Here is a 12,565-nt window from a genome sequence, read left to right as displayed (position 1 = left end):
TTCTAGCATTTGTTTACACGGTAGAATAAAACAGCGTTTGAAAATGTGTGTTTTACAGCGATGAATCTTAACTTGGATATAATTTAACTCGTGTAATTGTATACATAATGTTATATTATTTGTCAAGCGTAATCGTTTGGGTTAACGGTCTTTGGTCTGGGCAAAGATGTTATATTAGAGAAGATAGAAATCCTTCTGTGTTTGCTAAAACGGAACATGTCGTTATCATTCATCATGTATGACACAAGAAAATACATTTAATTTAATATAAATATAAACAGAACAAAGGACAGACAGAAGATAACCACATAAATGAATAGTATTTTCTTTGGTTTATTTTCACCTTTCAAACCCTTGCGTTTTTACATTTTCTGAACAGGTAATGCGAGATAGCCGAAGAGCGCATGCGCGAAGCGTAAACCGCAAAGCAAAGCTGATCTTCACCAAAAACTTAAAGGTGCTTGTGGTGCGCGGTTTGGTATCAGTAGAAGCTGTGCTGCTCGAATAAAACGGAAACTAGTAAACAAGTAACCAGTTAAAAATGTTTCAGCTGAATTACTGTCAGTTAAAAAGAGTAATAAACGCGCCCCGAGCTAGCTTCCTAGGGGTACTTAAGCAAAGACGGAAGTAAACGACGGGTGACTGTTTCGCTTCGCTGTTTCTGTGTCTGGCTTGAGTCGGAGCGGGTGGTTTTTCAGGAGGGAAACTTTGCAAGGTTTAACGGGATTTGAGCACGATTAATACATTTCGCTTATTTACAAGAGCCAGTGCAGCCATACTGAAAGGTAGGAGCACACCTTAATAACGGAACGTGTTAATTTTGTCGTGTATTATGATATTTTACCCGCTTCAGTTTGCGCCATTTTCGCTAGTTTGGTAATGCACAAATGTGCGCCTTTTAGCTCTGGCGTTCTTTGTCCCTATTCTTTAATGGATTATGATATGGTTTATTCCTGTTGAATATTTCACATCCCCGTTTGTCATTCCAGAGGAGATGTTATTAAGCTTGAGAAAAAGGCTTGTGGTCACTTTTCTGTCATACAAAATTGTGTCCAAATCAAGTGCAATTGCGCATTTTTGTGCTGCATCAGGCCGTGTCAAACGCTAACAGCGCCAGCGCCTGTGAAGATGTAGGACGATTCTGGCGCACATGAGTTAGCTTATCAAGCTAACCGGCTAGCTTGCTAATGAAATAGCTTTGATAGTCAGTTTGCGGACGTTCGCGTTGACAGCAAGTTTATGGTAAAGCTCAACGAACATGGAACAAATTAAACGTGAATGGCTTCATTTCCCGGGGCCCTCAGGTTGAACAGCAGGCGCAACCGAGAGAGACGCGTTTGTTTGTAGACATGTCTCTCCACCGGCTAACGTTAACTTGGCTAACCCCCTTAGCGAACCAGACATGTCGGTTGAAACGATACTTCAAACACGGTACTGTAAAGGCTGACGGAAACAGGTTAACGTTGAAGTCTGAAGTTGTCCCTCTAATATAGAATACAACTCCACCGCTGTAAAGTTAGTAAATACTACGTGGGCAGGGACTAGTTATTGCTGGTAGCTGCTGTTTTGTTGCTTTGCCTCGTTGTCATTGCCTCTGAAGCGCCGTTGCTATAGAGATCATTAGACATTCCAATGGAGATTCTTAATTAGAGCTGCTAATTGGCTTTGGACCGGCCTGTCAACACCGCGGTGTATTAGCCAATTAATACACCTTCAATTAGAGAGGAGGGACTCATTAATTAATGTGTGTGTGTGTGTGTGTGTACGATAAATGTATGTAGGTCTTTTACTGTGTACGTAGGCAGCTTTAGGTGATCACTACATGGATAATGTTTTCACCTTCTAATACTGTAACAATTACTACTTTAGATCACTTTATAGAAGATAATAGTCTTACCTGTCAATGTTTGTAGTTGTATTAACACAGAATCTAATAGAAAGAGCCAAACTCCTTATGTCTGAAAAGCACTCCACAATTCAAAACTATTAAAACTGAACCAAAATGATGCTTCTCATTAACAACATGCAAGCATGTGTCTTCTCATGCTGTAATATCACTGCTTTACAAAGTGTGGGAGGTTATACCTTATTGTGCTTGGAGCCATAAAAACTGCCAGAATCTTAAAGAATGGACCAAAACAATTAGGGTTACAACTGTCAATTTCTTAATTGATATAATTTGTTTTATTAGTTCATCTTATTTTTTGCTCCATTAGTAGTTTGATTAAAAATGTGTCTGAAAGCAAAGAAAAAATGACTCTCCTAAAACCTAACATGCCTTTTGTTTTTTCTTTTTTTTCCTCCATTGTTTTGTTGGACCGGCAGTCCCAAACCCAAAGATCAGAATCAGAATCAGAATTGTTTATTGCCAAGTAGATTTTTACGCCTATGAGGAATGTGTCTTGGTGCATTGCTGCATAAAATATACAAATATACAAGATGTTTCATTTACAATTATATAAAGTAGAAAAAAAAGCACCAAATCCTTAGAACATCCTTTTTTTCCTTTTTTTTTTTTTATAAATAACTTACCTGATGAGTAATTTCACCTCTAAAAACTATTTATTACAAGGTCATTACAAGTTTTTAAGGCTATAACCTCCCCCACAAAATCTACAACTTGGTGAATCCCCTCTGCCAAGTCAGACCTGAGGTCAGGCATGGTTTCATATAATTGACTTGACATTCTCTTTCATTGCAGGAGTCCACGAATCATGTCAGGCATTGCATTGAGCCGGCTTGCCCAGGAGCGCAAGGCATGGCGGAAGGACCATCCTTTTGTAAGTAGCGTCTTATGAGATGCACCTGCTCTGGATTCACTTTGGGGGTCTATTTGAGCTTTCATTATATAGCATCAAGTCCTTTAGTAAACACTGATGTCTTAACTGCTTGTTAACTTGTCTTAACTGTAGCTTTTTGTTCTCCAATTCAATTTTTCAGGGATTTGTTGCTGTACCAACAAAAAATCCAGATGGAACCATGAATCTCATGAATTGGGAATGTGCTATTCCTGGCAAGAAAGGGGTAATGTTGTGTTTCATAGGCTATTTGCATACAGTACATTTTTGCTTTACATACCAAACCACTGCTACGTAGAACACAATGAGCTTTTATAAGACAATGACATTTTGTGTAGCAGATGCAAAAGAGCATGCCTGGTTTTCAAAGCTGTATTACATAATACAACTATAGAAGTGTGTTTCCTATGGCAACGGTATGAGTTGTACCAATAAGTGTACTGAGCCAAATTTTAATGAATGTTTTGGTGGAACCTTGTGTGACATGTTTGTTTACTTTCTGTTAAGAAGCTGATCTAATGGTATTGTCTCCTTAGACTCCATGGGAAGGAGGCCTGTTCAAACTGCGCATGTTGTTCAAGGATGACTATCCTTCTTCACCTCCAAAATGTGAGTTGCTGTGTCTGACGTGTGTTCAGCGTAAACATAACTGTTATGTGGTTAGTACACACACTGTTATGAAGCATTATATGCATTATTCAGTCAGTAGATGAGCTTGATATCAAACACCACACAGAAAATAAGCTACATCTGGAATGTAAAGTCATGTGTACACCACAGTACATGTCTTCCTTGGATGGCATTTTTATAACCAGGCATAATTTCTGTCTTGACACCTCACTCAGATCACCTACATAAACCTAGGTGTTTTGTTTGAAACTTGATTATTGGTAGAATAAGCTGTGTGGTATGACACACACTTCAAAGTGGGACTTTTCTTTTCAGCGTTATTCCACAAACCTGAGACACTTTATCATGAACCCTGCATCACTTAAAAAAGGAGAAAGAAAACTCAAGTTAAATGTTTCAATGCTTGGCTTAGTCAGAAAAAACTCCTGGAAAATGATTTCGTAGAGTCGGAACCGTGCACTGTACTGTGCTGTGACAATGCTGCTGTACGGAGCAGACACTTTCAGTTAAATAATTGTAGTGTCTGTCGTCCGACTAAGTATTAATAAAAGCAAAACAGTGCGACCAACTGCTGTGGCAAGCCTACTGCCAATGTATTCATTCTGAAAACTCAAAACTCTAATTCTGAATAAAGTGATGTCCAAATAAAACCCCTAGTCATCCAATAGGCACATGGCCAAACTGAATCATAAAGCTCTGCCAACCTGTTGATGTATCCTTGCAATGAAGAATAGTATAATTTATAGCCAAGGACTGCCTTCTAAACACTGCAAAGGTTGTTGAAGCTGATCTAAAAGCAACAAACAGTCCACTCACTACTACATACTACTCTTTTGGGACTTGATATTCATTCATGTAAAGACACATTTTAATTGTTTCCATTGCAGTTCATAACATAGGAGGTTGATGATAGTTGGTGCTCTCACACATGCATCCTTTACCGATCTTTTTACAGCACTGTACAGCCAGTAAAGATTTTTAGAGCTGATACAGCTATGGTGCTAAAAGGGTTGTTACAATTCATAGCATACTGGCCTATTGCGTGAACCAAATCATGTCATTAACCCTGTTTGTCACATACAGTGTTGGGGCACTGTGACGCCTGATGTTTCTAATATCCAGCAACAGGGGTGGTGTAGTCTGAATGTCACATTAGAATAACATTAAGCCTTTGCTTGTGTGAACAACAGAAGCTGCTGCCTGTAGTGGAACAGTTCAACCAGTGTATACTGTAAAAAAGCCTAGTGACATTTGTGGGATTTGTTCATCTTGTCTTGACATTTGTAATGGATCCGAAACATAAGTGCACTTATGTGTGTGTTTCAGGTAAATTTGAGCCTCCGCTCTTTCATCCAAATGTGTATCCATCAGGCACAGTATGCCTATCTATTCTAGAGGAGGACAAGGACTGGAGACCAGCCATCACAATAAAGCAGGTGTGCATTGCCAAGCATACCTCATTTACATTACAGGGATTTCCAAAAAAAAAACAGCCTTTGGTGTCATACTGTGTCTAAATTTGTGTTGTTAGTAATTTATTCTGTTATCTTGGTATAGTTATTTAAAACTCAGGTTTGATCTGGTATATTTAAAGTGTATGCATTCTGATACTCCACAATGTATGAAATATCCTTCACCGAGCTCTAACCCAAATAAGAGAGCTCACGCAACTGACTGAGAACCTGATTTTGTCATTTTGTCATTCTGATTGGTTTATTTATCCTACAGATCTTATTAGGTATCCAGGAACTCCTAAATGAACCAAATATCCAGGATCCAGCCCAAGCAGAGGCTTACACAATCTACTGGTGAGTGACACTGGATCTTATCTTTTTCATCTTTTCAGAGGTGATGCTGAAATGTAAAATTGCTAAGAGTGACGTGTCCGAAAAAGGCAAAGCAGAGTCCATTACTGATTGCCTATGTACAGTGTTAAGTTATACTTGCATTGTAATAACATAGTTTTCCACTACATGGTTCTGCTCGGCTTGATTCTGCTCGCTTTCGGTACCTACAGTTTGTTTTCCGCTGCAGATAGGGTCCCCTCAATGTAGGCGTAGCCAATCGTCATAGCAACACTATTCCAGCAGTTAGGAAACAACACACAGAGCTTTACTTTGGTCTATGAGAGGCGTTCAGCTTTTATTCACTGACGGACTGTAACCTACACTGTGAATCTATTGCGAGATTGACAACTTCACTGCTTGCCTTTTCCTCTGCACTACTCGCTTTCACTGTCACACTCACTTGCTGCGCTACTCCAATAAGTGGTCTGCAGTGCTTTCATGTCACCTTTTTAGTTTTTGCTCAGCTCGCTTGGATACCAAAAAAAGGTACTAGGTAATATCCACAATGGAAAATCAAAAAAGAGCAAGTCAAGCTTTATCATTCAGTGGAAACGCAGCTTTTAAGGTATTAAAATACAACTTTTTTAAAATTTGAATTGTTCTCTTGACTAACTCATCAGTATTGTCAACTCTGGGCAGAGACCTTATAAAGTCCCTATAGCTAAAGCAACACTACAAAACCTTGAGTTAGAAATTGTTTGGGACCCACTCTTCTTTCTTGGATTTTGTTTTGTTGCATGCACTGTAGCTTAAGTAAATCTATATGGTCCAGAAATCTCTGTGGCTCAAAACAAGGTATTGATAACATGACCTTATTGTATCATTAGTTTAGCCATTGTAGTAGATTGATTTCCATTTGACACTGAAATTGTTTTTTCTCCTTAACTTGTCCTTACATTGCTAACAATAGCACAGGCTTCTTTTAAATCTTTAAAACATGCACTTGAAGAGTTCTGAAGAATAAACTGTAGCAATCAAAGTAGAAGTGCAGTCAGGGACTGTGTGTGTGTGAGAGAGATGCAGAACCCCTCAATTCTAAATTATTGCGTTTAGCTTGTGTGATGATGGTATGAGTACAAAATTACAATAATAATTCTTAATGGGACTCTGTTATAAACCTAAAATTGGTGACAGTAAATCTGACAGCAGAGAGATCTGAGAGGAGTCCTGCATCTTCTACCTTGTCATTTTGGTCAAAATAGGATTTTATTCCTTTTACCTCTGTCTCTGATTATGATTTTTTTTTTTTTTCCAGCCAAAACAGAGTAGAATATGAAAAAAGAGTTCGAGCACAAGCCAAAAAATTCTCACCCTCGTAAGGGCGAAAAACTCCTCCGCTGCGGCAGAAGGAATGGGTTTAACAAGAATCACCTCCCCGCTCAGTCTCTCAATGAATGTGCTCCTCTCACATCAGGACTTGCTTAAAGACTTCTATTTAAACTCCAGACATTCTGTGCCATCCGTTCTCCTTTGACCTGTCATTTTTTGTTCTTAATTGCCAGTTGGCGCATAATGCTGGGAGGGGATGGGTGCTTCAGCACCCTGGTCATTTCTTTTTAAACATTAATTGTCTTATGTGGTGCAAGGGACACAGCTCGGTACAGTTTCATCAACTCCATGCAAGCTGGCTGTCAACAATGTTCAAAGAAGAAAATGTCTTTGTTTTATTTTGCTCTTTCACAGGGTCTATTCCTTTATGTTTCCCCCTTTATTTTCCATAAATTTAATGTAAAAATAGCTTATTTCATTGTCAGTATTTCAACTGCTGTATAATGAATGGCACTTTTATACTGTTGTATCTCACTAGTGTCTCTAGATGGCTCTGTCTAATTCTCTTTCCCAGGTTTTCTATTCAGCATGCTGTAATATATGATAGAATCTGCTGCCTTGGCTGTCTTTTTGTTATTCAGAGTGTTTGCTATGGAATAAATAAAAATGGCCATGATGACTGAGGCAGGTAGGCTTACTTCTGTATCAGACTTTAAGGTTATATGGTGCTTTGTTCATGTATGTGTTGGCGTAAATAAAACTTTCTATAAAAACATTGCATTTTCTTTATTAAATGAGTAACATATACACAAGATTTCAGAAACAAAGCAAACATCAGTCAAGAAAATGGTCAAAATGAATTTTTCTTTACTTTGGGAAGTATTTTGTACCGTTTCTTTAAACAATTTATTCATTTGATCGACAAGTCTATGCAATAACTATTATAAAGGACTATATGAATAATGCTGTGGGAGCGTTTACAATAAATGTACTCCCTAAATAAAGAAGAATTTACTGTAGTTATTTCAGCTCGAAGCAGTTGTTTTGAAGCCTTATGTTTATCTTTGTAAATGTACGTAGTTTAACTTTTGGGCCCAACCATATTTAAAGTTCAACTTAACAGTACTTTACCCTCCAGTTACTACATACAAACACAGCGGCCTAGGCTTCAGTGGCATCCACTCTGATCATCCCTTTTGAGCAGGATTTTGTTGACAGGCTCCCGTGGTTCCCTGCTGTGATTGGACTAGACTGCTGGAAGGCGCTCAGGGTGCAGTACTCGTTGCAGTAAAAGGGAGGGTCCCTCTCCAGGGATGTGTGGCTGCAGATCCAGCACCCTGAGTCTCCTTCAGCAGGGCTCCCTGGCTGTGAGCTCCCTGGAGTTGACAGCGGAACCATGGTGCTCACTGCGTATGGGATGCCCAGGAGAGAGGTATCACAGCCTGGGTCAATTATATTGCTGTATGTGCTGCCCTCCATTAACTGCTGGGGAAACTGGGTCTGACACTTTTCCTCCTGGATATCTGCACACTTGCTTAGTGTGTCAATTTGGAGCGTTTCCTCTGCCTTCAGCATTTTTGCTGTGTTTTCTTGAGTAACCACCCAGCTCTGTAATTATATTCATGTTTAAGGACATTTCTCATGAGATCATTGTCGGTATTTTATACAACAAGCAAAACCTACCTTGAAATCTCCGTGGCAGTCACTGTACAGGGTGTGGAAATAGGGTGCTGGAGTTGGGATGAAGGTGCTTTGCCTCCACCTGTGAAGAAGAAATGTGAAGAATATGAAGATAATATTTAGTGGATATTGCTGGTAGGAAACAGCATTTTCTATACTGTGATTTGGCATTCATTGAGGAGTAAAAAGGTGGAGGAGGAACTTACTTTAAAACTGGAGCATAGCACAAAAGTAAGAGAAGGGGCACCATCACACACAAGGGGATGAACACCTTACCCAGACCAGAAACATGTGTGTTGGATGGGCGATCTGCATGGACTAACATAGAGTAAATAATATTATTTTTAAAAAGGCAAAGGAAGGGATTTTATACACATTAAGAAAGATGGATCAAAGAATTTACACAGCTGTTTTCTCAACAAGTTGCCTTTAACACAACATTTCTCTTGATGAAGCTTGGATCAGCTGGAGGAGACTCACCATTCATCTCCCCCTTCCAGTGAACCTCAGAGGACCAGTGACTCCACTCTCCCTTGTAAAAAGCCATATTAGGACTGGACCGCACTCTGACAGTGTACTCGGTGCCTGGCACAAATTTCTGATCATCTACAGAATAATTCTCACTGTCTGTGTTAATTTCATGCAATATCACCTGGAAGAAATAAAGCATGTACATTATTCAGTTGGGTAGAGCTAGATGGTATAATAGGTGGTATAATGTATGGTAAGAAAATAATCAATGTGTTCTACAAAGATATTGATAATCTACAATTTTCATTTCTGACTGTTTTAGGAGGTCGAATCTAAGGTGCTGTCAGTTATTTCCAACATTATACAAATCCTGTTGTGACTTTTTACACTGCTAATATTTTGACATGCCATCATAGAAGGAAAAGCCCAGATGTTATCAATAATAGTGCCAGATTCACCCAGGAGCCCCCAAAAGTCCCTGCTTCATTGGGTGTCAACAGAGCCACAATTGTTAGTTAAACGTGCGCTTTTCTTACTATTACAAGTCAAAACGTCTGTGGTGGAAAAGTCAAATAAAGTCACAGTTTCACCCACAGACTGACACCACTCTGAGCTGAAGGCCACAGTGGCCACTGATGAAGTTACTTATTTCAAGAAGCAGCTCAGAGCGGTCACAAGAAGAAACAGAAAAACGGAAAATTACTTTCTGAAGTCTGTTTAATTATTGACAGTTTTTCGTCAGTCAAACTCCCAAAATTCACCAGTAGTGATCAAATTATTCAACATTTCACAGTTCAAATACATTCCTCACTTTCCATTGATTTGCAATTGATTTACCACCATAAGGCCGAAACTGTTCCACAAAAGGCTAGTTTTATTCTCTTATCCCTACCAACAAAGAGTGCCCCATTCTTGCTTGTTTAACATTGAACCTTACATTATGTTTGTCTCTTCTTTTGTAGTAATGGAGTTGATACTTCAGGTTTTCGCCCAGACCGGTGTAATAACTATCCTCATAAGTACTTTGCCAGATGAAGTGCCATTGACTTGAGTTGTGGCTGACTGTGAGGCAGCACGGTGCGTTTGGTTTAACTGATGAGAGGACACAAACACATAAACACTTTTTAAAAAGGCAGACGTGTATATTGTATATGAATATATGTGAATGTGTTGTGTGTGTTCCTTACTGTATTCCACAGGTATATATTCATCGTCCAACACATCGCAGATTTTAGACCCATCATTTTGTTTGTGACAAAGTGAAATTTTATAGATGTCTTGATCGTCAAAGGGACTGGATATTTCAACAGAACAGAAGTAATCCTCATTGATTTTTGTCAGCTTGCACTCAAACTCCTCTCTGCACAATAAGGAGAGGAGAAACACGAATGAAACAACATCACATTTAAGGCTGGCAATGAATAATATGTACTAGTAAAAAAAAAAGTGCCTCACCCGTAATATGTTAAATTGAGCCAGTAGAAGCCGTTGGTGTCTGAGGTGTTCCCTGATGGAGCGATGCTCAGGGAGCAGTTGATGGTGTACAGGTAATCATTCACACAGTGCAGATTGTAGTCCACACCTAAAAAAATATACAAGCAATGTCTGATTTTAAATGCATCAGGAGTACAAAAGTGTCAACTTTAACCCAGACTGTCACTGTACTACTAATCATACCACTTTAACTTATGGTGCAGCGCTTCATGAGGATGTATACACTGTTGTTACTTAATGCTTAGTTAGTTGATAATAAAAGTATTTATTAATGCTTTAGAGATCCATAACAACCATTATACACAAAGATTTTGTAAAAAAAAAAAAAAAAAAAAAAAAGATTGTAAATATATTGGGTTTTTTCCTTGTTTGATTTCCCTCTGGAAGATGACTGCGTAACATAGTCCAAGAACCATTATAAATTACTTAATAACATTTTAAACTGCATGCTTTATGTGTTTTATTCATATCATATCTAACAAAAACCAAAAAACATTTAAAACTGAACTTAAAGTACGGGTTCACATTTTCATAAGTTTATCTCAAAACAACACTCACATGTCCATCTGTACATGTAAAGTGTTAAAGGTCACTGTAATTGTTTCTCCTGCACATACTGGAGATTCCTTCTTAAAGCAAATTCAGTGACAGATGAAGATGAAGGAAAGAACACACAATCCTAAGCAAAAATGTGGCCATATTCCAAACTAACAGTGTTTTTAGTGACTATAATAAGACTTTAATTTTGGAGGATGTCCACTTGATTCGTCTAAGTCGAATCTTCATATTGAATCGCTTTAGGAGGGGACGTCTTTGGGGCTGATTTGGACACGAACTACAATTACAGCGACCAATATACAGATTTTCCCCAAAGGTCGAAGGTCAAAAAGACCATAGCTGAGGTCCTCATCAGAATGAGTTTAACAGATAACACACACTATAAGTAGTTCATTCAAACTTCTAGTGTGTATTTATTATATTTAGTTAAGCATCTTACATTTCACAGTCCATTGTACAGTCAGTCATTTGGCATTTTAGTTACAATCTAAGCAACCTTGATGAGCATTTACATGTTTTTCTGTAGACAAACATGGTTTTGTATCATAGAAAATACTGGTAGAGACATAACCTGTGACAGGATTTCCGTGCAGACAGACTATGCTGGTAGATGTGAGCAGAAACAGGGTCATCATCTTCAGCTTCAGCCTCGGTGGAGAGCACCAATCCATCACACCTAGTGGTCCAGACATCACCTTGGCGCAGAGAGGTCTCGATTAAGTCATGTTGCCTCGAAAGGTCTTGTGAAAACAGTTTTTAATGTAAACTGAGAGAGGGAGGTGTCAGTCAATGTTTTCACACTGATTGCTATCACTCACTTGTCACTTCTGGCAGAGGATATGCTTTTTTAAGAGAGCAGTTGTAAAATGGAAAGCGTGTGAAAGGGGTAAGGCTTGAGTCCCACGTGACAACCACATAATCTATCACACTCTGCACTGACTTTTCTTTTTTTTTTTTTTAGTTAGTTAATTTAGTTAAACAATAAATCACCAGACCTCGTTTTTAATTGCTTTAAAACCCAATTGATCACAAAATCTGAAATGCTTTGGGTCTGGTAATGTTTCACCCTCATGCTGAGTGACACACAGTAAACGTAGAACAGTCCTTGAGATGTCTTCACGTCTGGTAAACTACTGAAAAGGTAGAAAGACATTCACCTCACATCACATGAGCACTGTGGTGAGATTCGTTCTGGTTGATAAGTCGATAAGTCACAAAAATACACACATAGTCGAAATTCCCACAATAAAAAACATAAATTAACTTCTCTTTAAAGCTCTACATACACAGTTTGCACTGTACACACTGCATGGTGCATTGGATTTGGCATTTGGACACAACTGATTCTATTCTAGGTTGACTGTGCGTTTGCCTTATATCTTTGTCTATTTTTACCATGATGAAGACACATTAGTGTCAAATGTCATTGGTGTCAAAAGTCAGTCAGTGTAATTCGGTCCCTTATTTCCCCTTAAACTGGATACCACTAAACACAACCATTTCTATGGACATTGGTTACATACCTAAATGTGATTGTGCACATTTTTTTTTTATTCTCCTTAGGACTATATTTTAAATTTGGTTCATAGTGTACATCAAATATCTTTTCACTTTCTTTCAACAATTACATTTGAATCTCATAAATATAGCACTGCAAACAATTTTGAAAATAATTATATTATTTTTAACAGAAATAAAGATTGCCCTTCACTCATCTAGGGATATCTATTTCAAATGGTCCAAGTGGCTCTGTTTATGTACTGAACAGACAAAACACATCTTTAAATCTAGGTGGAGCAACCTGAGATTGCAATATAT

The 12,565-nt window shown here is 38.4% G+C and overlaps 2 protein-coding genes across 2 annotated transcripts; one reads left to right on the top strand and one right to left on the bottom strand.

The window, feature by feature from the left end:
* The first annotated feature begins 623 nt into the window (after positions 1-623).
* Positions 624-7,319, top strand: ube2ib (ubiquitin-conjugating enzyme E2Ib). Its single transcript, XM_051418027.1, has 7 exons — positions 624-785; positions 2,702-2,780; positions 2,941-3,024; positions 3,335-3,407; positions 4,755-4,864; positions 5,157-5,236; positions 6,531-7,319. The coding sequence occupies exons 2-7, from the start codon at positions 2,715-2,717 to the stop codon at positions 6,592-6,594; spliced, it is 477 nt and encodes a 158-aa protein (XP_051273987.1). The 5' UTR covers positions 624-785; positions 2,702-2,714; the 3' UTR covers positions 6,595-7,319.
* Positions 7,316-11,576, bottom strand: LOC127373493 (interleukin-21 receptor). The gene is made up of 8 exons (XM_051418024.1): positions 11,319-11,576; positions 10,151-10,277; positions 9,883-10,055; positions 9,633-9,787; positions 8,705-8,876; positions 8,431-8,542; positions 8,228-8,306; positions 7,316-8,152 (listed from the first exon to the last, which is right to left on the bottom strand). Exons 1-8 carry the CDS (start codon positions 11,437-11,439, stop codon positions 7,706-7,708), a joined length of 1,386 nt encoding a protein of 461 aa, XP_051273984.1. The 5' UTR covers positions 11,440-11,576; the 3' UTR covers positions 7,316-7,705.
* Between the last annotated feature and the right edge of the window lie 989 nt (positions 11,577-12,565).

The sequence above is a fragment of the Dicentrarchus labrax genome, unplaced genomic scaffold (genome assembly GCF_905237075.1).
Source record: "Dicentrarchus labrax unplaced genomic scaffold, dlabrax2021, whole genome shotgun sequence".
NCBI lineage: Eukaryota > Metazoa > Chordata > Actinopteri > Moronidae > Dicentrarchus > Dicentrarchus labrax.
This window is presented reverse-complemented; position numbering and strand designations above follow the sequence as displayed.